Source organism: Callithrix jacchus, chromosome 9 (assembly GCF_049354715.1).
Source record: "Callithrix jacchus isolate 240 chromosome 9, calJac240_pri, whole genome shotgun sequence".
In the NCBI taxonomy this organism is placed as follows: domain Eukaryota; kingdom Metazoa; phylum Chordata; class Mammalia; order Primates; family Cebidae; genus Callithrix; species Callithrix jacchus.
The window spans coordinates 61,860,378-61,886,186 of NC_133510.1; the positions used below are offsets into that span (position 1 = coordinate 61,860,378).

General features: G+C 51.1%; 1 protein-coding gene across 2 annotated transcripts; it reads left to right on the top strand.

Moving 5' to 3' along the window:
• On the top strand, positions 1 to 25,422 carry CTDSP2 (CTD small phosphatase 2). Of its 2 annotated transcripts, none has more exons than XM_009004125.5 (8): positions 1 to 353; positions 15,952 to 16,100; positions 17,934 to 17,990; positions 18,410 to 18,511; positions 19,079 to 19,135; positions 21,103 to 21,195; positions 21,333 to 21,518; positions 21,698 to 25,422. In XM_009004125.5, the coding sequence occupies exons 1-8, from the start codon at positions 290 to 292 to the stop codon at positions 21,821 to 21,823; spliced, it is 834 nt and encodes a 277-aa protein (XP_009002373.1). In that variant the 5' UTR covers positions 1 to 289; the 3' UTR covers positions 21,824 to 25,422. The 2 variants fall into 2 exon arrangements, with proteins under 2 accessions (XP_009002373.1, XP_002752719.1); XM_002752673.7 differs by having other exon boundaries at positions 17,934 to 17,972.
• The last annotated feature ends 387 nt before the right edge of the window (positions 25,423 to 25,809 follow it).

Below are 25,809 nucleotides of genomic sequence, written 5' to 3' on the forward strand. Positions count from 1 at the left end.
GTTTTCGCTCCGGATTCTCCATGTTGGACCCAAACTGAGGAACCCGGAGCTGCCGCCGGGGAATCGGGGCCGGGGGCACCCGGGGGAGCCGCTGCCCGGGCCGCCCGCCCTCCGTACAGGCCGCCTCCCTTCCCGGCCCGGGGAGGAAACGAGAGGGGGGATGTGAACAGCTGTGGAAGTCGGAGTATCGGGAGCCGGAGCGGGCCCCCGCCCAGGCCCCCCAGCCCAGCCCAGCCCGCGCGCCCGCCGGTCCTCCCGCCCAGCCAGCCCGGGCCCGCGGGATTGTTAGATGGAACACGGCTCCATCATCACCCAGGCGCGGAGGGAAGACGCCCTGGTGCTCACCAAGCAAGGTAGGGGCAGCAACTTCCCAAAACTTTGCGTCGCCCCCGGGCGCGGAGGGGGCTAACACAGCCCCGAACCCAGGTCTCGGCCCTTGACCTCCCGGGCTCAGAGCCAGCGATTCCGACTGGACCTCTCCGGTCCATCTGCCCCCGCACCCCGGTTGGCAGACCTCCGTGGGGGCTGCATGGGGCCCGGGAACCTGGCGCCCGAGGGGTAGGGGCGTCATGGGCGCAGCTGTCACCCTGTCCCGCAACCCCTCCCCCCGGGGCTGAGAGGGTCGCTCTCGAAGCACTGCCATTCCGCGTCTGCTCCTCCGGAGTTGGGGGGTGGGGTCGTCACTTTCCCTCGCCGCCGCGAGCGGCTGCCCCGGGATCGCGGGGAGGGGTTAGGAAGGGGACGGAGGGGCCCCCAGCTGGAACGGAGCCGGGACTGGAGTCAAGCACTTCCAGGCCCCCCAAGCCTGAGGTCGCTGCGGCAGCTAGCTGGCGGTGACGGCGTCCGGCGGGACTTGGGACCAAGTTCACCCCTTGGAGGCGGGGGCGGTCGCGGTGGAGGAGGGGCCCGGGCCCTGGCAGACCAGACGTGGCGGGTCCCCGGCTCAGCGCGGGGCTGGGGACCTCGGCGGCGCCGGGCTCTCGCCCGGCTGCCTCTTGCCAGTTTCGCTGAGCAAACAAGCCCGACCCCGAGGCCCGCCAGGGCCCCTCCCTGCCCGGTGCGCTCCCCCGGGGCCGCCGCTGCACACACACAGCGGCGTTTGTTTAGCCCAGGAGCGGTGTCCCTGGTTACATAATTCGCCGGATGGCATTAGACCCGGCGTGGCTCTGAATCGCGCAGCGAAAAAGTGCGAGTTCTCTGTGGGCAGCGGCTGGGGACCCCCGGCCGCTAGAGTGTCAGGTGGAGGTGAGAGGGGGCTCGCAAGGGTGAGGCCGAGTTCGAGGTCTCTCCCGGGGCGGGAAAAACCTGGGGCTCGAGGGTGGAACCTCTTAGTTTGGTCTCAGTGGGGGACTCGAAACTCTTTCCTTCTCCGCCACGTTCTTCTTCTGGCCTTGAGGAATGTGTCCAAAATAGCGGGCAGCATTTCGGCGGGGTGTAAGGACGAGTGTGGCGTTTCTCGGCAGAGCTCCCGGACCCAGGCCACCTGGCCCTGGAGGCTGGGGCGGGAGCTGGCTCCTGGGGCCGAATTCCGAGCGCTCCCGCCCCTCCTCCACAGAGCTCGAGGGCCGGCGCTGCAGTTGAACACATTGAGGCCTAGAGCCTGGTGGGCGGCCAGCTTCGGCTCCTTGTGTGTCCCACGTCTCCCTGTTTGGCAACGTTCGTCAGCAGGTCACTTCTTCCTGGGGTTCACGTTCCAAGGAGCTCCCCCAACTTCCTTAGGGGCAAAGCCGCTGAGTTGGTGGTATCAGCCTCCCAAATTCAGTGGAACGAGAGGAACTGGGGGGGGGTTGGGGGAGGGGGCAATGTGTTTCTCTTGCATCACTGGCTGGGCTTTAAATAAGCCTGCCCTGAGGAAGGATGAGCCTTGCCCACTCAGATCCCAACACCTCCCCCCACCCCGCCCCCCCGCCCCCAGGCTCCGGCCTCCCTGACCTCGGTGTTGCCATGATTTCTGCTCTCTTGGCTGCATCAGTAACCAGGCTGTGACCCAGGCAGCAACTTCACCGCCTCTACTGGCTGCCCAGCTGTGCTGATGGCTGAAAAAGGGAGGGAGGCTGCTTGTGTTTATAGCTCACTCCTGACTCTTCCCACTCCTTTCCCAACCTCATCCCAGGAAAAGACCCTAACAGCTAGCCGGAGGGGAAGGATTCAAGAGGGGGCAGTGGCAGTGGTGATGAGCATGGGGAGGAACCCTGTGCTTCCCCACTAGGTCCTCCTCTCTTGCAGGGGCTCGGGAGGGTGCCTTGGGCATCATGGGGCCACGCCAGGAGTGGGGGAAAGCTGGACTGCGCAGGGGCATCTTATAAATCAGAGCTGTAAGTTTCATCCACCAGGGTGAATGGCAGGCCACAGAATAGAGAACAGCAGAAAGCAAAGCAGCTGGCTTGACAGTGTTAAGTTGCTGGTGTTGGGTTTTCTTGGAGTTAATATTTCTCCTTTTTTCTGTGTGTGGTTTGTCCTCCAAGACTTAGCCCTTGAATTTTCAAGCCAGCAGCCGCTGGGTCTCTCCCTCCCCATGTAATTTTCTTTTCTTATTTTTTTTTAAGTAAGCTGGAGTCTCACTCTGTCACCCAGGTTGGAGTGCAGTGGCACGATCTCAGCTCACTGCAACCTCCACCTCCCGGATTCAAGCAATTCTTCTGCCTCAGCCTCCCGAGTAGCTAGGATTACAGGTGTGCGCCACCACAGGCAGCTAATTCTTTTTTGTACTTTTAGTAGAGATGCAGTTTCGTCATGTTGCTCCCGCTGTTCTCAACTCCTGAGGTGATCAGCCCCCCTTGGCCTCCCAAAGGGCCTCCCAAAGTCCTGGGATTACAGGCATGAGGTACTGTGCTGGGGGCGCCCTGTCCTTGTAATTTGATTGTATTCCAGAGAAGTCCATGCTTTCTTGCTGGGCTGCTTAGGCACCCAGCAACCACTAAGCCAACTTTTTGAGTCCCACATCATTTACAAACAGAAGGTACATCTTTAAAACAAAACAAAAAATAAAAGCTGGGGGACTGGGGAAGCAGATGTTTTAATTAGCTCCTTTTGGAGTTCTTCCTCCCCACTCCCTCCTCTCTACAACATCCCATCTCCATGCCCTGCTTGCCTTTGGAAAAAAGGGGAAGAAGGAGTGTGAGGCAGTTTATTAATATAAGTAAATTTCGGGAGAGAAACAAATGGCTCCTAGCTTGGGCAGCTTTTCAGTGAAGTTACTTGCCATTGCAGATTTTTTTTTTCTCTTTTAACATTCTGTTCTCTGAGGTTTAAGGCTGGCTGGGTGTGTTGATGATTCAAAAGTAATTACAGTAGGGGAAGTAGAACAAAGTTGCTGAAAGCATTGATGATAAAAGCACCAAAATTGGATCATCTTCCCAGACAGATGGGTAAAATGGCTTTCTGTTACAGCAAGGACAGGATTGTGTGTAACATCAAAAAGAAAAAAAGAAATGTTAATATCAGCTTGGCAAGAATGGCCATTTATTGCAGCTCTATATGAGATTGTCACCCTATTGCTAAGAGGTTGTAACCTTGGCTTTGGGATTTGATGGGGAAAAGCCAAGGAAACAAGACCCACCCTGTAACCTCCCAACGTGAAATGAGACCTGGTGGAGGCAGCCTCTTGTGGCCCTCTCAGTGACCCACACGCTTCTTGGAGGAATCAGATGTTTTGGTTGTCCATGAATCCTGATGCCCCTTCCTCTCAAGGATGCCTTGGATTACCTTCTCACATGCAGAACTGGACAGGTTCTGATAGTTAATTGCAAGGATTCTTCCAAGACTGACCATCCCTGAAAGTTAGGATGTGGCAAGTTTTCAGGATGGCAAGCTCTTTTGTTATCCACATAAGGGAGAAATTGTGGCTTATTCCCTCAAAAAGTTGTTTAGACACCTATGACTGTAGATACAGCTAAGCCTTTAACTTGGAAAGCTTAGACATGAACATTGCTAGAGCTTCCTTCCATAGCTCACTGTATGGGAGGTGGGTGGGAAGCCTTTGTGTTTATAGCTGTCTCCTCCTGCCCTGCTCCTGCCTCTCACCTTCCTTTGCCTACCCTGGGTCTTGGCCTCTTTGTGCTCTCACAGTGACTGCTGAGGCTCTCTCCTGCATCTCCTTTGGAGTTTTACCCCCCCCATCTTGGGGTAGGGATTGGAGCCTGCATGGTGACTGAAGCTTGTGTTTGCTCCTGCCCCCAAAATCCCAAAGGAGTGCTGATAACTCAGCAACAAAGTTTGTAAATGCCTAACATCTGGGGCCGGGGTGTTTGCAGTTGACTTGCAGAGCTTTCCACTAAGCAGCACTGGAATTTCTGTGAAAAATCCCTCAGGGGATGGCAGAGGTGGGGGTGTTCCTTTGTCCTCTCTTCTCAACCATAGAGGTCTTAAAGAAACTGGGTAGCTGAGAGGTGCCATTTCATCCTCTCTCTCAGTGAGACCTTCCAAATCCCTTATCATGGATCTTGTTAAAATGGTCAAATACTATAGAAGTCACATTTCTAGCCAAGGTGAATTGATGCTCCCAACCTAACTCTGGAGAATTAAAGTGTTTGTAAGGAAGTATGGGAAAGAAAGACTATGTAAGTATATCCGGGAGTGTGTGTATATGTGTACATACTCAGTACCTAGCTTCTCTTTCCTTTCTCTTTCTTCTCCAGTTTTTTTTTTTTTTTTTCTGCTAGCTTTTGGGTAATTTGGGGTATTGTCTTTTCTTCCCATCAAAGGAAGTTTGGTTCTTGGATTGGATGAAGTGGGAACAAGGTCAGGGATAGTGGCTAAAGTTTTTATTGTTATTTCAGAGCAGTTTCTGAAGCAAAATTGCTTCAGGCGTGGGTTCAAGTCTCTTCTTTTCCTATTTACAATGAGGCTTGACAAATCACTTTAGCATTCTGAGTACCTTATCTATAAAAGAGTAATAATGATGTCTACCCTTCTATAATACCTGGTCCTTAGTAGGTGCTTGATAAATATTAATGTCCTTTTTTATATAGTGAGACTACTCTCTTCGCCTTCCTCCATTCCCCCGAGGACACAGTGTAAACAGCACGTAGTCTTGTGGGTTTTATTGTTCAAGACAGGTGGCTGGGGGTCAGAGGGGACACTGACTGTAGGGGCTTGGGCCTTCTGGAAGGATCAACTTCTGAGGCTTACAAACAGCCCTGCTGCACAGACCCCTTCTTTGTGCCAGTGTGACTTGGGATGTGATTTTAGCTGCCTGGGCTTTGGGGCTTTTGCCATTCTGTCTGGTGCCTGGGTATCTGAGGGTGGGAGGAGGCCAGGCATGTGCCCTTGAGTCTGAAGTCTAAACTGCCTTAGAGGTTCTCAGATATGGATATAATGAATATTCAAGACAACTGTATGCTACATTCCCTTACTGTTTGCTTGCTTTGAGAGTTAATGAACTCAGAGACTCAGGTTTCTTTTAGGTAATTTCAATAGCAAGAGGGGAAAAAGAAAATGGAGTTTGAAGAGAAATAGATGTTCTTCAGCTATTTGTTTGCTGAGGTGGTTTTGGGGTACAACATTGAGAAAGTGCAAAAGCGGCATTGATCTGCTTTTCACCTTGTCTTAGTCTGGCTAGCTCGGGGAAGCCTGGAATTAACTCGCTTGTCTTGGGGATGTGGGATTGGGTGTGGCCATGACAGATTTCCCTCTCTTCTGAAATGGAGGAGTAGTTCTCAACTGGGATGCAGATGAGTGCATTAACATGCAAATCTTATGAAGAAATGACTAGAAATTAAAGTGGAGAAGTTGACTTCTTAAAACTGAAAGCATCTCTGGACCAGAGACCAAATAGAATGGAGTTTCTTTTTCTGGCAAAATGCCCAGCCCTTCAGGTCTGAGAATGCCTGAGCCAGGATCTGTTATCACAGGGTACTCCAGTGAGCACCACAGCCTCCCTCTAGGCAAAAGTTATGTATGCCCTGTTTTATGTTAGCAGTTCTAGGATATAACCTTGAACCTGATCTCTGAGTGGATCTAACATTTCCTTTTCCCTCCTAGGTGCTCTAGTCCTTTTCCCACCCCATCCCCCCAAATCAGACTTGGCTCTTACTCTCTTTTTATTCTGTACCATCTTTTATTTCTTGCCACAGCTTTTTCCATCCTGTTAAATTTGTTCTTCCTAACCCACACTGTTCACAGGTAACAAATACAGCCCCAATCCTAGTGAGAGCTAAGCAGACTCATGGAAAGGCTCAAATTGCCTGTTTCCTGGATAGTAGATCCCAGCTCTTCTGTTCCCACAGTGGAATAGAGCTAGGACCCCTCTTTCACGGGAACAGGGGCCTGCAGGTAGAGACAGCAGATCCAGGTTTTCTGACTCATGTCACATAGAACAACTACCCCTATGAGAAAGAGAAGAAAACCAGACCCTGGGCCTGACTCCTCCAAGGCTTGCAGAAATACTGAGCCAATCAGGTATGGTGGAGAGAGGCAATTCAGACTTTGGCTGAATTGCCTTCTAGCCCTGGAAGGGTTATTCAGAGACCCTGGCAACCTTTAGATGTTGGCTTTCAGCCAGGGACACACATCAGAATCTCCTGTGACACTTGCTAAAAATACAGACCCCCCTACCTGGAATCTACTGAATCAGCGCATGGGCAGGTGGGCCAGGCACACATGTATTCCAAGCTCCTTGTGGTTCTGACAGGTGCCCCTGGAGAAGAGCCAGGTAGGCACAGCAGTGGCCCTAACTGCCTGTTTCGCCCTGAGCAGGAAAATTCCTCTTGGTGGTCCATTTTTGCTGTTTGTTAAAGATCTGTGGCTCTTCCAAGGGAGTCCTAAAGCTAAATGGACAGAGTAATGATACTTGTTTACCCAGTACTGGTTACAGCCAGTATTTATGGAGTGCTTGCCATAGGCAAGGTACTATTCCTAGCATTTTACATCTAGTATCTCACTTAGTTCTCCTGACAACTTTTCCTTTCCAATAAGAGGAATTAACCTCACTTAACAGATAAGGAAAACCTTCACAGGGAGAGGGAAGGACTTTGCCCAAGGGTACACAGCAAGTGTCAGCCAGACCCATCCAAAGTCAGACCTTAACTCGCAGCAGCCTCTCTTTTGCATTGGCTGGCATTTCACTTTTTTTTCTTTTAAGACGGGGTTTCACCATGGTGGTCAGGCTGGTCTTGAACTCCCGACCTCAGGTGATCCACCCGCCTTGGCGTCCAAAGTGCTTGGATTACAGGCGTGAGCCACTGCGCCCAGCCAGCATTTCACTTTCTAGAGTGCCTTTGAGTTCATGCTTCAGATGAAGCCACCTTTTAAGGGACCATACAGAGGAAACCTTTCCAGATTGGCATATGAGGAAACTGAACCCCAGAGAGTTGTGCCCTAGCAAGACCACAGAACTGTTGAGAAGCTGAACTGGAGCCAGAGCTGGGTTTCCTGACTTGCAGATGAGTGCTTTCCCAGGTTAACTCACCTGTACAGCTTGGCTGGTCCTAGGTGAAGCTGAGGTGTGTGGGAAGAGCAGGTGAATGTCCCTGGAGATGGGTGTCTTCCTGGCAGACTCCTTCCAGTTCTTCTGCAGAGGTCAGCCACATAAAGCAGGAACTGGTTGGCCAACCTCAATGAGTGTGTCTGTGTGTGTGTGCAACTGATTGTTTTTTGTGGAGTCCCGGAAAAGGTTATTTCCGGTTTGGCCCCGCTACTACCTCTGAAATGAGTTAGAAGAAATCTCTGTGGTCCCTTTAGTGTGAACATTTTGAAATGGAGACTGAGGTAGGAATGTGAAAGTGCTGTGCACTTAATGAGTAGCAGTTGACACTTACCTTTTATTAGGACCTGGACACTCCCTAAGCTCCTTGTAACTCTGACACTTTGAGAAATAGGTAGTCTTCCGATTTTACAGATGAAGAAACCGAGGCCCATGGCTCCATACCTTACACATGGCAGAGCCTGGATTTGAACACAAGCCTTGTGTCACCACTGTGTTATTCCCTGGCCAGAGCAGATACCCTTGCTTTGTCCTGTGTCCTCACGGCTTTCTCCATCTCACGTTTGTGTCAGCCTAAAGCAGGCTTACATTCCTGGAAGGAAAGAAGCACTGGATTCTTTTTAGGCTTCAACTATTTCCAAGCATTCTGGGAGTCAAGGGCACGGCACCAAGGCAGGAGCTTGAAACAGCCACTAAGAGTAGTCCCTCCCACAAGGGCTAGTTCTACACCTTCTTAAGGGGAAGGAGGGTTCGCTTCAGGGGGGCAAGATTGGTTTCCAGTCCGTTACAATGATACCTTTGCTCTGGCTGGTGCTCCATAGGGCAGGGCCTCCTGCTGAGGCAGGGACAGGATCCAGCCCTTTAAGTTTTTTTGGATGGCTTCTCAGGCTTTCCCCCTGCTGTCCTGTGGGCCATCAGATCACTTCCTGACATCCCCCAAGAGTGGGGCTTCTAGGGCTGAGCCTGCAGCTGCCGTGTCTATGAGGAAATGCCTCCTTTGTCTCTGGTCCAGGACCTACTACTTCTGGAGGCCCACCCCAATGCAGCATGTCTTTTTTTTTTGAGATGGAGTTACGCTCTTGTTACCCAGACCGGAGTGCAATGGCACGATCTTGGCTCACCGCAACCTCCGTCTTCTGGGTTCAAGCAATTCTCCTGCCTCAGCCTGCCGAGTAGCTAGGACTACAGGTGCGCACCACCATGCCCAGCTAATTTTTGTATTTTTAGTAGAGACGGGGTTTCACTTTGTTGACCAGGATGGTCTCGATCTCTTGACCTCGCGATCCACCCACCTCGGCCTCCCAAAGTGCTGGGATTATAGGTGTGAGCCACCGTGCCTGGCCCCAATCCAGCACGTTTTTAAAGTATGTTGGAGCTGCCCAGGAGGGTGTTTTGGCAGTAACTCCTTTAGAGGCTGATTATGAAATCAGCATACTTTAGAAGTTGCCAGAAATCCCCTGCTCAAAAAACTGAGTCCTTTGACCTCCCTTGCTGAGGTCAGAGACCAGATTGCTGAAGGGTGCAGAGGAAAGGCAGGAAACAAGAAAGTGTGTGACCTGTGACCCTCGCCCCACAGGTGGCACTAAGGACTCAGGTCTGAAAGAAGAGACAGCCATGTAGGGAGCCCTCCTGCCGAGGGAAAGGGAACTAAATGGAGACACTGGCTTAGGTAGGTCTGCCCAGTTGCAGGTTGCAGCATAGAACATGCTGGGGTGAGCCAAACAGCATGGCAAAAATGCATTCTTATTTTATTTTATTTTAGAGAGAGTTTCGCTCTGTTTACCAGGCTAGAGTGCAATGGTGTGATCTCAGCTCACTATAACCTCCACCTCTCGAGTTCAAGCAATTCTGCTTCAGTCTCCAGAGTAGCTGGGATTACAGGCACTCACTACCACACCCGGCTAAGTTTTGCCTTATTAGTAGAGATGGGGTTTCACCTTGTTGGCCATTCTGGTCTTGAACTCCTGACGTCAGGTGATCCACCTGCCTCAGCCTCCCAAAGTATAAAATTGCTCTTTAAAAAAATGTCCCTGCAGTTAGACTCACAGTTCACAGCTACTTTTTGGAACTCTGGGAGCTGGTGCTAAGCTGGGTCCAGCCCTGCCTTGCTTGTTAGCTGAAGAGAACAGTGTCAGTGGTCAGCGCTGTGAAAGCAGTACACCCTCCCCACTGTTTGCAGTCTTTGGTGTGTGGGGGCTGTCTAGGCATCTCACCTCTTTTGTTCCCCGCCGACTCACCTGCTGGTCCCAGGAGCTCTTCCGCCCACCTGGCACTTTAGAGCCTGTCTGCAGCCAAGGCACAGATGCCTCTTGCAGAGGACCTAGGAGGACTTCTCTCCATGGGGGAGTCCCAGTCAAATGTGTCTTGGCTGCAGGGTCCAGGCAGCTGGCCAAGAAGGGCCGGAAATGCTCCAAATACTCTCCTTCCTCCAATAGCTGAGAGGAAGGAGGCCCCTCAGAGGGGCCATTTTGTAGTGATAGCCAGGCTAAGTTCTTTGCTGTGGAGGATGGGAGGGTGGGGAAGGAAGTACTTCTGGGGATGAACCAAGAAAGAAAGCAACTTTCTACATGAATGGGCTTGTTAAAATCAGATAGCCTCAGAGGTTACATTCTGCTAGTCCCAGGCGGATGTGCGAGGAGTTTCTTTGCTGGGACAGAAAGCTGTGTTGTTGACAAAAGTGATATCTGGACTTGACCTTCAGAAGATTAAAAATAGTGTTGTCCTGGTCACTCTGGTCTTCATTTGTATGTGTGCACGTGTACACGTGTACACGTGTTTATACATGCACACACTGTTTTTTTATTTTTGAGAAAGGGTCTCACTGTCATCCAGGCTGAGTGCAGTGGTGACATCATGGCTCACTGCAGCCTCGAACTCCCAGGCTCAGGTGATTCTCCCACTTCAGCTTACCAAGTTAGGAATACAGGTGCGCCTAGCTAATTTTTTTTTTGGAGAACAAGATTTCGCCATCCTGCTCAGGCTGGTCTCGAACTCCTAGGCTCTTGTGATCCACCTGCCTCGGCCTCCCAAAGTGCTAGGATTACAGGCTTGAGCCACTGCCCCCCGGCCCATGCATACCCTTCTTAAGAGGCAGAGGCAAATAGTGTCTAATCTGGTGCTTCTTGGGGGTGGTGGGGGTGAATACCAGGGGAGAGGATGATTTTTGTCTCAAGCGAAACAGTCTTACTTGTCATGTTTCACAGAATACCAGTCAGGAAGTTTGTGAGCTGGAAAACAAATTTCATAGTGGACTGGGGAGAAGGTATAGGGGTTGTTTTGACTTTCTGAAACCTGCTTATGATCAGAGCTGTCAGGCAGCTTTCCCTCATCTTCTCTTCTTGGGCTTCATCCATGTGATGCTGGTTGGAGGACTCCTGATCTGTTGCTGGCCTCCTGGAATGAGGCCCATGATGTTGCCAATTAGTGCTCATCTCCCCTTGGATAATTAATTAAAACAAGCACAGCTTTTAGCTTTAGAGTTTGTGCAATGCCTTACTCTCTGACTTCGTTTATCCTTTCAGTCCTGAGTGAGGGCTTGCTGTTATCCCAATTTATGGATGAGGAAACTAAGGCTCCAAGAGGCTGTGTGGCTGAGTCGTAACTGGCAGAGCCTGGACCCCAACCCTGATGATCCTCAGTGGAGGCATACTCCTCACCTCCCCTCTTGTTCTCATACCCTGCCTCAGTAGGAAGCCTTGCAGCAGTGAGCTGGAGGGCTGGCCTGGCTTCCCTGTCTTCAGCCACCTGCCCACTTTCTTCTTAAGCCAGAGTTGGTTCCCTCGTTGGGTCTGTGCTGGTCCTCTCAGACATCTAGCCCCAAACAAAATGTTTGGAGCAGGGAAAGCAGAAGCACATCTGTGTCTAGGCAGGAGAGCAGGGCTGGGTATCCACGGAGGGTAGCAGGGAATGAAGGAGGGAGAGCTTTGGTTGTGGGGCTGCATGGCATCTTCCCCTCCCTGGTTGGGGAAACCATGTGCATTGAATTTTCTATGGCAGCCAGGCGTGGAGGCTCACGCCTGTAATCGTAGGACTTTGGAGGGCTGAGGTGGGTGGATCACCTGAGGTCCGGAGTTCGAGACCAGCCTGGGCAACATAGTGAGACCCCCTCTCAATTTTTTTTTTTTTGAGACAGAGTTTCGCACTTGCTGCCCAGACTAGAGTACAGTGGCTCAGTCTTCAGCTTACCACAACCTCCGCCTCCTGGGTTCAAGCACATCTCCTGCTTCAGCTTCCCAAGGAGCTGGGATTGCAGGCATGCGCCACCACGCCCGGCTAATTTTGTATTTTTTAGTAGAGATGGGGTTTCTCCATGTTGGTTGGCTGGTCTCGAACTCTGGACCTCAGGTGATCCCCCTGCCTCAGCCTCCCAAAGTGCTGGGATTGCAGGCGTGAGCCACCGCAACCTGACTTTTTTTTATTTTTCTTTCTTTTTTTAAAAGAAGGAAATCTCTGTGGGCCTTAAATCCTCTTGTCCCCAGTGTTCCTCTCCTGGAAATGCATGCTGTGCCCTCCCCATCGCACACAGAGGGGTAGGGGGTGGCCTGCACCTGGCTGTCAGGGACACAATGCTGAGTGCTGGCTGAAAGGAGCCATGTGAAAGGCTCTTTGACACAAGTTTCAGATCCCGCTCTGAACACAGGCTCCCTCACCCTTAAACCCAAGGAACAATGCAGGTCTTGGACCAAAGCTCCTGGCTCCATCCCCACCCTCCTCCTCTCCCCCATTGTCATCTTGATCTCCCAGAGGCATCTGCCGGTCAGAGCAGGTGCAGGCAGGGGTGGGGGGATTCCCTGGAGTGGAATCCCAGGGCCTTGCCCATTTCACCCCTTGCGACTTTGATGGCATGCCCAAGAAAACATGGGGTAAGGGGCGGGGGCTAGACCCCCAAACTGGTCTTTTACCAGCTCATCCTAGAGAGGAGGAGAGCAAAATTTCCCAAGAAGACTGTAGTCCTAGTTACTTGGGAGGCTAAGGTAGGAGGATTGCTTGAGCCTGGGACATCGAGGCTGCAGTGAGCCATGATCACACCACTTCACTTCAGCCTGGGCAATAGAATGAGACTCTTGTCTCAGAAAAATGTTTTCAATAAGGTACCTCGAGAGTCCCCTACACTTTTCATCTGTTGCATCAGTAAATGTGTATGATGTCCCTGAACTGTCAGAGACCCTATACAGAGTAATGGTTAAGAGCCTGGACTCTGGGTTCAGGCAGATCTGGGTTTGAATCCTGGCTCTGCTGTCATACTGCCTGCATGACCATGACCCAGGTTACTTAACCTCTCTGTGCTGTAGTTTCCCTTCTGTAAAATGGGGAACTAGTACCAAAGTGTTAATAAGCAAGGTTTAATGAGGTAATGATGTCAGGTGTCTAACACAGGCACATCCCTGATGCTCCATAAACATGGCAGTGGCCTAGAAAGACTCAGTGACTTGCCTCAGGGGTCCAGCTCCCTCAGCCCTCAACTTCCTCTCACATAAAGGAGGCTTCTCTATCTAACTCTTCTGGGCTATTACAAACTAGTGGAGGCTTCCCCAGGTCCTAGTTCAGTAGATGTGACAGGCCCTGGAGGCCCCTGGAGTCATTCACCCAGCCAGACAAAGTTACTGAGCACCTGATACGCAGAGAGTCATGGAGGCTGATGAGTGCACTGGGAGGCAGCCATGCTGGGGAAGGCTGATGCATTCTCTGGCATAGTATTTGGAAAGGTAAGGAGGACAGCCAGCCTGGAAAAGGGTGTGGGGAAGCAGGGCCCCATCAGGGGAGTGGGGAATGAGGGCGCCTGAGGTATTGTCCTTGCTGTTGTAGGTCTGGAGTACTCTGCTTCAGGCTCCTGCCCCCAAGGTCAAGGCATTTGTGGACTCAGAGGCCTAGGGCTGCCAGCCACATTGTGTTTTTGAGAAGGCCCTCATCCCCTGCAGAGTCCAAGCTCCCTCCTTGTCTAGGACTGAGGCACTTCTGCCTGTTGTGCTCCCTGCAGTGGGCACAAGCCAGGCCTTACCATGCCGCAGCCAGCTGCCCCTTTCCCCCCACCTCAGGATTACTCAGCCTTCACGGTGTCTGTCACTAAGATGCTGAGCGCATTCCTGAGGGCCTCTCTTCAGGAAAAGCCCAGGGTGTGTGGCCCTTTAAAAAAGGCTCTGTGCCCGGGTTAAGCCTCTGATTGTGGTTCTGTATGAAGAAACCATAAACCAAAGGGAAAAGCGATGATTCAGCTTTGGTCTTGGAGCTTTGGGTCAGTATCTGCCCTGAGTCCCCGGGCTTAGAATTTAACGTGAGCCATACAGGCAGCGGGGAAGCTGTCCTTTCCCTCCAACTTCAGCATAGAAATAGGGAGAGAGAGTCCAAGGAACCTCTGTCTTGCTGTCTTTTTTTTTTTTTTTTTTTTGTCTAAGCCAGAGTCTCGCCCTGTTGCCCAGGCTGGAGAGCAGTGGACTAATCTTGGCTTACTGAAACTTCTGCCTCCTAGGTTCAAGGATTCTTCTGCTTCAGCCTCCTGAGTAGCTGGGACTACAGGTGTGCACCACCACGCATGGCTAATTTTTGTATTTTTAGTAGAGATGGGTTTTTGCCATGTTGGCCAGCTGGTCTCAAAGTCCTGACCTCAGGTGGGCCACCTGCCTGGGCCTCCCAAAGTGCTGAGATTACACATATGAACCACCACGCCTGGCCTGTCTTTTCTTTTTAAATTTGAGATGAGGTCTTGCTATGTTGCCCAGGCTGGTCTTAAACTTCTGGACTTGAGGAATCCTCCTGTATGAGCCACCATGCCCAGCTTATCCTGGTCTCTTTGAGTGCTGGGCTCTGCTCTGAATTTTTTCTCCTTGATAAAGGGCTCTGGCGATGTCCCTAGCACAACTTCTTGACAAAATCCCTGCCCTAGAAATCTTGGTTCCTCTTTCAGAGCCAGGAACTTGAAAGTGACGTCCAGGTTTTTAGGCTAATTGCTGGAAAGGCCCAGTCATTTTCTAAAAGGTTTCCAATGGCCATACCAATGTTAAGGAATCTGGCCTAACCCAGGGAGGAAAGAGAGAGAGCACATATAGGCTCTGGACCTGCCAATAGGGGAGGCTGAGCCAGTACCAGCAGGAAGTCCTCTGCCTTTCTGTTGAGGCAGAGCTGAGTTTGTTGTTCTAGGGGTGATGCTGACTGCACTTGTCCAACTGCTCTATAAAGGCCATTTTCTCACCCTTGGTCCCAGGTAATAGTTCGATCTTTCCCTATTCCTCTCCAGAGGGTACAGGCAGCCCAGTAGCTGGATTTTAAATGGCTCTCCCATCCCACTTCTGCAAGGGCCATCTTGGTGCACATTCTGGGTGAGTCGCTCCTGGGCAGCCCCAAACATTGTCTTCCTCTTCCCCTCATCCCTTTCCCAAGGAACAACACAGGGCAGTTTGTTCTTCGTGGTACATTCTGCTTTTGTTTCTTTCCCCCACAGACAGAGGCATTTCTGGCATCCATATTCCTGCACAGTAGTTTGCCCTGTGCTTTAAAGTGGGATGGCTTGGGTTTAATCTTTAGGTCCATGTCTTGCTCAGGCTCTGGAATACTGCAGACCCTCTGGAGAAGAGACCTGTGACCAAGGACCATTCTGTGAGTGGTTGTGCAGCGCCACCTCCTGGCCACAGTGCCCATCGTATCTTCCCACTTGTGCTCAACAGTTGTCAGAAAAGTTCATCTATAGCAAAAGGAACTTGCAAAAGATACCTGAAGTCGGTTTTTAGTTGATCCGGTAATGCCCATAGCTTTTTTGGTATCTGCTTGGCCCTTCTGGGGCTGTCTTGCCAAGTCTATTAAAATGACTTTGTTTCCACTGCCCCCCAAATGATCAAGGCAGGACTAAGCAGCTGCAGTTCAAAAGCAAGGCTGTCAGCCTAGAACCCAAGGCTGTGAATGTGTGTTCCAAGGGGCTAATCCATGGTATCTGTGTGGGGAGGGGCCTTAAAGAGAGCTGCTGGAGTGAGGCAGGGAGACAAGGCTGTGAATAAAAAGTGTAGCTTTTTCCTTGGGGCTGGGGCTGCTCTGGAGTTCTAGTCTCTTGTTTCTAGTCTGAAGTTTTTAGGCAAAAAAGGTCAGTTCTGCCTCCACTGACCCAGTATCTAAGGAAGCTGATGCTGAACAGAACAGAACTGCATCTTCATTAACTCGAAGGGCAGAACTGATGGTCTTTCTGGGAATTGATATTAGGGAGGATTTTTGTCTGTGTATTAATTTTGGGTGTGCTGCAGCCAGAGTAGAACACCTGGATTCTATGCCTGGTCCCGTCTGCCCCCATGGAATGAAGCACAAATCTCTGTAGCTCAGGTCCCTCAAGCCAGAGAGCAGGGATTCCTCACATTCCTGCTTTAAAGAGAAAAGGCTGGAGTAAACATGTATGTTTCACAGTTAACTGTATATGGTTGTTCACCAGGAGCATACTGTGTGCCCTAGAGGAGCTTATGGACTAGAAGAGATATTATATGGGCACGGTAGAAGCTGTGGACAGAAACTGACGTTTCTAGAGCTAAAGTCTCACCTTCTCTCCACTCTAGGCCTGGTCTCCAAATCCTCTCCTAAGAAGCCTCGTGGACGTAACATCTTCAAGGCCCTTTTCTGCTGTTTTCGTGCCCAGCATGTTGGCCAGTCAAGTTGCTCCACTGAGCTCGCTGCGTATAAGGAGGAAGCAAACACCATTGCTAAGGTAGCTGGGTTGGGGCGGTGAGATCCCAGCAAGGAAAGGACTGTTAGTGGGAGATCCCTGCTGACGATGGCAACCAGACAAGGAAGCCTTGCCTGAGGTTGCAAAGATTTCTGGCTGAGAGGGGGCCCTTCTTCCATCCTTCCATAAGTAGTTCATTTCCCTTCTGTTGCTTCCTCTTTGCGGTGTGGGCCATCCAGATGTCCCTGTGGTTTCTGAGGGCCCCTGTGATTCTGATCCTTCCAGGTTCCAGGAACTATGCAAGGTGCTTTGCATATATTGTCTCATGTGATCAGCTAGCAGCCCTGTAAGGAGATCACAGGATTCCCACTTTGCAGATAATGGGCTTATGTAGCACCTGAAGAATTCATGGCTAATAAATAGTAGTGTCAGGAATTGAACCTAGATCTCTGTGAAGCCTGTGTTTATTGTTCTCTACTATGCAAGGCTACCTTCCAAGTTACCTAACTTACAGGAAACTAGGGAATTGAAACTCTACCATGCTCTTAATAACCCCTATCAGCAATTCTTTCCTGTACCCATGCAAGGCATTTGGAAATGTGTTGATATTTATACATGTCCTGCATTCCACAGGTGGGGCCAGCCCTAACCAACAAAAATTATTCTGCCCCTAAAGTCAGTAGTACTTCTCTGAAACACTGAGGTCTGGTTGTCCTTCCTTTTTCTCAAAACCAGGCTAAAGACATACATCAATGAAAAATCACTGCATTTTGCAATGGGGGAAATGGTTAAATAAAATGCAACATGACAGTATTACTGACTGGTCAGTTTTTACAGACTTCTCAATAGCATGGAGAAGTATTGAGTTGCAACATTAAGTAAAAAGGCAGAGTGTGTAATTATATAGCATTAGGGAAAAAGTCTGCTGACAGATTTGAAAGCAGTACACTGAAATGTCACATTGTTTATCTAAGTGCCAGGATTTTAATTTTTCTTCAGAATTTTCATTAAGAACACTTAAAACCGGGCCGAGCGTGGTGGCTGACGCCTGTAATTCCAGCACTTTGGCAAGCTGAGGCAGGTAGATCACAAGGTCAGGAGACTGAGACCATCCTGGCTAACACAATGAAACCTCGTCTCTACCAAAAATACAAAAAAAATTAGCGAGGCACGGTGGCATGCGCCTATAGTCTCAGCTCCTTGGGAGGCTGAGGCAGGAGAATCACTTGAACCCAGGAGGTGGAGGTTGCAGTGAGCCGAGATTGCACCACTGCACTCCAGCCTGGGTGACAGAGCAAGACTTTTTCTTTAGAAAAAAAAAAAAAGGAACACTTAAAACCATAACATTTCTATTATTAGCAAAAATTGGGGTGGGGGGTTTGCCGATCTCCGCACTCCTCCTCCCCTCACATTTTGGGTGCCCACACTGTGGCTTACTTGATGTTTTGTAGGGCTTGTTCTCCCATGTAATCCCCAAGGAGGGCATAGAAAACATGTTCTCAGAGCAGCTTGATTTTAAGGACTTAGCAAGAGTTTGCCACCGTAAGGAATTCAGATTTTGGTTCTGCTTCTGACTCTGTGTCCCTGAATCAGTTAACTTGAGTTCCCTGTTCCTCACTTTGTCCAACTGAGAGACAGTGGCTAATGAGAACTTGTCTTCTCCAGCCTTCATCAGGCTTAGTGTGGGAAGGAAGCTCTAGCCTTTCCCTTTTCCTGTCCCACTCCTAAGAAAAGTCACTTTTGACACAGTAGGAGCTTCCAGGTGGCTGGATCTAGGGGAGAAAGTTGCCCTCCAGGCCTGAGACAGAAGCAGTGGGTTTGGATGGGGTGGGAAAGGTGATGAGATGGCACTGACCACCTTCTTTTCTTCCACAGTCAGATCTGCTTCAGTGTCTCCAGTACCAGTTCTACCAGGTACGTGACTCTGGCCTGGTAAGTACTCAGAAGCCAGGACCCTGTGATCCCCACCAGCTCCATGGGCAGGGTGATGCCCACCCTCCTTGGTGCCTGACCAGCTACCTCCCTGCCCTGGGAAGCTGTTTATTTCCCATATTAGTTAAGGGCCTACTGTGTGCAAGGCATTAGATTTTAGGGGACAGCTGGTGCTCCATGCTCTCTTCCCACAGCTGCTGTCCATCCCACACCATCCCTGGCCACCACCTCCAATGTCCAGATCACTTAATAGTCCCATTGGGAGGCTGAAACCAAGGAAACAACCACCTCCTAAGTGGTGCCTATCCTGGGTTGGCGATTCTGTCTCCACAAACAGCCCAGCTATTCCCATAGTTATGCCAAGGGGTACAATTGGGCTTTCTTGGTGGGCAGATCTCAGCAACCTGGCTTGGTTTTAGATCCCAGGGACCTGCCTGCTCCCAGAGGTGACAGAGGAAGATCAAGGAAGGATCTGTGTGGTCATTGACCTGGACGAAACCCTCGTGCACAGCTCCTTTAAGGTAACTCAGCGTCAGCTTCCTACCTTTATCTTGGGCCCTCCTGTGAATCTGACGACAGATGTGTAAGGCAGCCTAAAGATGAGGGTAGAAGAGTGATTAGAAGGGATAAGGCCAGGCCTCTGGCATTTTGGCCACCCTGGCGTCACAGGTATCTAAAGGCCCCACTGGAGAATGTTGAGTAGGAACCCTGTGTGTTCCACCAGGGCTGCGATCCCCAGTCACACCCAACAGGCCGCATCTGCCCCTGAGCCACGTAGCACAGAGAGCCGCCAGGGCTCTGTACGGGGCAGGCCTAAGAGAGTAGTTGAATCACCTTGGGACCTTGCCCCTGCTTGTCTGATGAGGAAACTCAGGCCCTGACACTCTCCATTTAGATAGAATTTGTCAGAGTAGGGGTGCTAAGGAGTAGGGAAAACCAGAATGGGCTATCACATCTTGAACTAGGGTGAGAACCCCTTAGTTGGGGCCAGAGTCTCTACAACTCATTTTTCCCCACCCACCTAGGGGTATGGTGGATGCTTCATGTTTCTTTGCCATGCTGACAGTATTAACTTTTCTGCCTTCCAGCCAATCAACAATGCTGACTTCATAGTGCCTATAGAGATAGAGGGGACCACTCACCAGGTGAGCTGCTGGCCAGACCACACCCGGTCCAGAGGGTGGGGTATCTGCCTTCTGCCCCACCTGTCCTGGGGTCCTTCTCCCATCTCAGTGCTTGGGTTCCGTCAGTTGATCCCTTTTCTGTACCTTCAGCCTCCCTGCTTTATTGGTATCTTTCACACTCAAGGCTTTCTCATCTTAGGGAGGTTCAGTCCTATATCCCCCAACAGATGTCACCCTTGTTTTCTCTTTGCAACCAAGCTGTTTAAAAGAACAGTTTACATCTTATTTAATAATAATAATAGCTATCGTTTGTTAACCACCATCCCCTCACATGGCCAGCACTGTTAAATGATTTATTACATTTCTCTATTCCTTACGAGTGGATATCTCTTTGCCTGTTACAGGCAAGGAAACCAGTAGTAACCGTTTCCTCTGCCTAGAATGCCCTCTTGCCCATGATCCCCCACTGTGAATAGCTAGTGACTTTCTTCCTCCCCAGTCCAGACATCTCCTCCTCTGTGAAGCCTTCTCTGTCTTCTCTAGGGTCCTCCATTGGATTCTGCCTGAGGAAGTGCTCGGTGTGTATCTCAAAGTAAAGAGCACTCACATCTAAATGAGACCAGGCTCCAGCCTGCAGCCCATGCAGTCCTGGGTTAAGGATCATGTGACATTGCTAGTGAAAGACCATTTACTCCACTTGCACGCTCAGAAGGCCTGTCAGGCCCAGCGCCAGGCCCCGCTGCCAGCAAAAGAGTTGGCCCAGCAGCCCTTTACAGTCTAGCTGAGGGCATAGAGATGTGCTAAGTAAACCCTTGGGGAAGAGATGAAGGCATATTTTCAAACAGGCATATATACACTGTGAACTCCTGGCTAACAAGGAAGGGTATGAATAATTTTTAAAAGAATGAGATTAAAATGAGGGAGCACTACCTGCCCAAGGTAGGTTTTGAGCAAAGAGTGGTGAAAGGATGCCGGATGTGATGAATAGCTGGGATGAGGAAGGGGCCTGTTGGAGGGAAGTGGAAGGAATGGCAGGCTAACAAGCGCAGTTGTGGCTGCCTGGAGCAGAGGGTTCCTGCAGAGCTCCGAGGGGTCTGGTGAGTTGGTGGCCAATTCAGGTCCGCTCTGGGAGGAGAGTCACGGCAGGCTGACTCTCTCTGAGCTCAGGAGTAATGTGGGTAAAGGAGCTTTGGGAGTCAGGCGCCGTGGCTTACACCTGTCATCCCACCACTCTGGGAGGCCGAGGCAGGAGGAACACTTGAGCCCATGAGTTCACAACCAGCCTGGCCTCACAGCAAGACCCCATCTCTAAAAAATAAGTAAATAAACAAAAGAAAAGGGAGCTTTGGGGAAATGGTTCCAGTAGCACCTTTGGAGGCTGGAGTCAGAAGCAATAGTATTCAGACCGACGGGTCAGGTAACCAAAGGACTTGCCAAAATGTGCAAGATGATAAAAGTGGACACAGGTATTAGGAGTGGCTGGCAGGAGCAAGCACAAAATCAGGGGTGCAGAGTGTCTAGTCTGTGGTCATTGAGGGGAAAAAGTCACTTCTTCCTGGGGCAGTGATGGTGACCTGGACAGACTGTCTTGCTGGAACCAAGGAGAGAAAATTTCCATAGAGGCTGTGGCTGGATTCAAGTAATCCAGGATAGGCTGTTTCCATCTGTGAGGCCTATTCTTGATTACTTGTTTCTGGAGGCAGCTGATGGTCCACCGCTGGAAACACAGACGGCTCCCGGACATGGTGTATGCTCTTCTTCCTGAGCCAGGTTAAGGTTGGGACCACTGATGCATTGGAGGCCTGGTGAGGGGGTGCAGCCAGTTCCCCGGGTTTGTGGGGCCACAGGCTTCTAGCCAGGTAGTCCAGGAGGCTGGGCTGCAGGGGTTGAGAGCTGCTTGCTGCTCTCTGTGTAACTGGTGAAGGTACCCAGTACTGTAAAGCTTCATCACAGGGACACCTCCAACAGGCTGCTCTGCTCTTCCTCAGGTGTATGTGCTCAAGAGGCCTTATGTGGATGAGTTCCTGAGACGCATGGGGGAACTCTTTGAATGTGTTCTCTTCACTGCCAGCCTGGCCAAGGTACCTAGGGGTGGGAGGGAAGAACCAGGAGTGGGTGTGGTGGCCACAGGGGTGGTCCAGCAGCTCCCTTTTGGTACCCAGGGTGCCAGAGAAGGACCAGGACTGCATTCAAACTTAGGCATCTTCTCTCCTCCTAGTATGCCGACCCTGTGACGGACCTGCTGGACCGGTGTGGGGTGTTCCGGGCCCGCCTATTCCGTGAGTCCTGCGTGTTTCACCAGGGCTGCTACGTCAAGGACCTCAGCCGCCTGGGGAGGGACCTGAGGAAGACTCTCATCCTGGACAACTCGCCTGCTTCTTACATCTTCCACCCTGAGAATGCAGTGAGTGTTCTTGACATGTGTCCATGGCTGGGACTGGGAGAGGAAGCAGGCTGTGGAACTGTGGGCTCCACCAGAGAAGCACACCCCTCTGGGAAGACCCAGCCACCCTCTAGGGCTCTGGGGCGAAGGAAGGGGGAAGCAGCACTTGGGAGATTGACACCACATCTTCCCTGCCCCAGGTGCCTGTGCAGTCTTGGTTTGATGACATGGCAGACACCGAGTTGCTGAACCTGATCCCAATCTTTGAGGAGCTGAGCGGAGCAGAGGACGTCTACACCAGCCTTGGGCAGCTGCGGGCCCCTTAGCCTTCCCTGCTTCCAGGCGATGGCCATCCCAGTAGGGGACTTTCCCACACTGTGCCTTTATGATTAGTGTGACAGAGTGGAAGCTGGAGCACTTCGCCATACAGCCCAGAAACAGTGAGAAGTGATTGGAAAGAGCTTTAGGACAACCTAGATGCCGAGTGAGCAAATGCCAGACAACGATACCCAGAGCTACCTGCGCCAAGTTGTCAACATGCGTGTGTGACAGAGAGAGAGAGTGTGTGTATGTGTGTGTGTGTTGTCATAACTGTGGCCCCAGCATATAGTGTTTCACTGGGGGAGAAGCTAAAAGACCAAGACTTCCCAAGTGAGCTTGCCTCCTCTCCTGTCACCCTAGGAGCCACTGAGCTCTATAAGGATGGAGACTATTGAAGGCTCCATTGCCAAACCATGGCCTTTCCTCAGTGTTGTAAGGCCTATGCCAAGGAGAAAGGAAGGTATGCCTTTGGGTGCTCCAGGCACGCACCTTTCTGAAATCCTCCAGCCAGCTGCTGCAGACAAAAGATGACATTTCTGGGAAGATGAGGACTTGATTCCAGACCAGCACCTCAGTGGCCATCATCAGGGCTTGTGGCCCAAAGGCTATGCTTGCGTCCAGCTGAGTGCCTGGGACGGGCCTTTTCTGTGTCTCCCCAAGGCTGGGTTGCTAAGCCTACCTTCCTCACCACCTAGCCATAGTCTCAAACCTGGGGGGAAGGAGGTTTTCTCCCTGCCTGAGAAGAGGACAGATAACTGATTTCCGTTCTTTTGATTCTGTTTTAAAATTCTCTTCTAAACACAGTGTTGGGCCTGTTTTGTTTCAGACAAAGCTACAGTCCTGGGCCTGTGATGAATGTCGGTGGTGCTGGGGGTGCAGGGAAGACAAATCCTCAAAGCATGGACATGTGTGTCCCCGGGGCTTGTGGATCAGCTGAGCTCGGGATCATTTCCATAAGTCTGCTTTTCAGGGATTCTCTGCTAGTGCAAGGACTTGTGTTCCAAAGGCTGGGAAGAACTAAAGCTGCCCCAGCCCCTCCCATTTTTTGGGCAGGGCTCTTTCCTGTTGTGTCTTCCCCCAGGGCCCATCCTGTACCGAGCTCTGTCTGTTCCGGCCTTCATCCTTCCTGGCTGTTGCTTTTCCTTTTAAGGGCCAGAATTCTTGCTCTTCCTGGGCTGAGGAGGAATGAGTGCCAACCTAATGCGCCTGCTTCCTGCCTCTGGTAACAGGAGGGAGTGAGCCCCTCATAGACCTGCACTCTGGGTGTCTCCTGCGTTCAAAGATTCTTAATAGTGAATGCTTTAAAGTCATCACAAAATTGAAGTTTTCCCAGGGTGGAAAACAAGAGGAAGTGCTGCTGTAATTGGGAGCACAAGGGCCTCCCAAAAAGGAGTCCCACCGCAGCATCACTGCCTTAATCGTGGCCTCCCTGGGGTGGGTGGGGTTCTCTCCCTTCTCCTAGGGTGGGAGGGAGCTCCTATTCCCATCGCTGTGTTCCCTGGAGGCAGGTATCACAAAACATTTGTGAACTGCTTCTAGTGCAGGGACACCACCCACTCAGGACTCCTCCCCATCATCCCTTATATTTCCACACCCTAGGTCCAGCCTCAGGAACGAACGAGTTTCCAGAAAAGCAGGCGGTAGAGCAGCAGCTTGGTGCTGTGAGCAGTGGCTGGCTGGCATCTTCCTTTAGCGTAGTGGTGCCACCTTTCCTCATTGTCCCAAGGTTTTAAGGCCTTGTCTTTCTCTGGTATGATAAAGTGGAACAGAGTCCCCCAAAATTCATGTGGTCATTTCCCCCAGCATTGTGCCTGTGGGGTCCTGCTCTACCTAAAGGGAAAAGGGCCCCACGTGCTAACCAGGAATACCGTCTCCTGAAAGAATGCAGGATCTCAGACCCTTACAGCCCACTGTGGCTTCGGACCCAAGGCCTGGCCTAGGCTGCTTTCCTAGTACTGCAGGAGGAGCCTCTCTTCCAAGCCCCACCCTAAGGTTTAGCCCTTGGCCAAATCTGCCATCTGGGCCCAGCCAGGCTTTTCTGACTAAATAAGCAATAAGAGGCTCTAAGCTGACTGAGTTGCGAGGACCCTTTCCGCCCTCCCTTGGATCTCCATGTTTTTCCAGATGGAGGAAGAGCATGTGCTGCCCCCTTTCCTAACAGGCTTTCCAAGTGCATGGTGTGGGACCCATGACCAAAGCCCAGGATGGCTTGGTGGGAGTGTCCCTGCTGTGTCTGCATGAAGCCCCTGCTTTCTCAGCCTCACTCCCATCAGAACCCTGCCTGCCCACCTGCAGCTCCTCCACAGCAATGCTATTCCCACTTTCCCCAGAGAAGCAACTCAGCCAAACCTAGGCAGGGTCCATTCATGTGGACCAGAGACAGCCTAGTCATTATTTACTGTCAGGTTTCCAGTTTCACCATGTGTCAGGGTGAGGCATGATTGTAAAATTTGCTCCTCAGAGGAAATCAGGCCAGACTCAATTTTGGAGGGCAAGGCAGGGGAGGAGGCGACTTCATCCCGGACTCTGTTTTAGGGCTTCCCACTATCAGCCCCTCCCACTTGAGACATCTTTGGGAGGCAATAGGCCACCATGCCTGGTCAGCACCAATTCAAGCCATGCCAGGAATCTGCTTACCTGCCAGGTTCAGTTCTTTTAAGGTGCCTCTTCAGGGACACAGTGTGTCTCTCTGATTGGGCTTCTAAATCAAAAGCCTGATGTTCGTGTCCCTCTCATAGGGGGAGCTTTGGACACAGGACCAGTTTGGGAAAGGGTCAGGTAAGGGTTTCCACTCTGCACATTGTAGAGGGGACACTCTGTAGGCCCATGGGTCCCTTACTAGAGAGGTTGAGTGAATTTTGCCTTCGGTTAACCTGAGACCTTCTGTTTAGCTCCCTCCGGCCTCCCAAAGATTTTAAGCATTTTGTAAATGTATAAACTCACCTCTGGTAACAGTGGCCCAGACGCCGCTTTGTGCTAAAAGCATGGGAAGTCTAAAGGCAGTCTTTCCCTGGGAAATGGATGCTAATTCTATTCTGCTGCCCCTGCCTGTTCTTGAGGCCTCATTTAGAAAGAAAGTCCTCTCAGAAAACTGTTCGGCCCCCAGTGTCCTAGCCAGGCTAACTATATGAGAAAGTAAGTTCATTTTCCCCTTCAGCTCCTCAGTGGATTACTTAACCACTGTTCTCCCTGGGTCCCTTTTTTCTAAACGGGTTTAGATCTTTTTCTCCTTTTTTCTAAATGCCAGTAACTATGTACATTCAGCCAGGGAAGAGGAGGCCAGCGGTCAGGCCAGCTGCCCCATTCTTTTAACATAGGGCCTGCCCCTGGGGCCGACCCTTCTCTTTGGGCCTTGTGAGCTTCTTTGCTTATGTTCCATCTCATGCCGCTTTCCTCCTCCTAGATGCCACTTGGAGGGTAGGGGATCTGCTTCTCACTGTGGCTGGGCTATGGGATTCTGACTACCTTGCTTACAGATTCATGGTTTGATAAATTTGTTGTATTCAAAAACTTGAAATGTAGGACGCCATTAAATGTCTGTTTATATTTTTGCAATATTTGTATTACTTACAATTAATTAATAAAAGCGGGTTTAAAAAACCTATCCAGGAATGTGAGCTGCCGCCGATTGCTGGTGTTCATCGGGCCCTTAGCAAGCACCACCTTTCTTCTTGAAACCCCTTTGGTCATGAAGCAGCTGTATCCCCCAGGCTGAGTGGGGTGTTGCACCTGCCGGGAGGCCAGCCGCAGATGCTGCACAGGGCTTCTCCTCAAGGTTACACAAGATTCTGCTGTGTTCAACCCTATTGCAGTCAGGTGCTTAGCAAGCATATATGCTTGATGTCCTATTGACTTCTGGGCATGAACCAGAAGCTCTAATGGAATGAAGTCTTTTTTTGTTGTTGTTGAGATATAGTCTTGCTTTGTTGCCCAGGCTGGGGTGCAGTGGCGTGATCTCGGCTGACTGCAACCTCCGCCTCCTAGGTTCAAG

Coding starts and splice junctions, on each gene's coding strand:
- CTDSP2 (XM_009004125.5), top strand. CDS start 290: ATGGAACACGGCTCCATCATCACCCAGGCGCGGAGGGAAGACGCCCTG. Junction 354..15,951: donor CCTGGTGCTCACCAAGCAAG/GTAGGGGCAGCA, acceptor TCTCCACTCTAG/GCCTGGTCTCCAAATCCTCT. Junction 16,101..17,933: donor AAGCAAACACCATTGCTAAG/GTAGCTGGGTTG, acceptor TTTCTTCCACAG/TCAGATCTGCTTCAGTGTCT.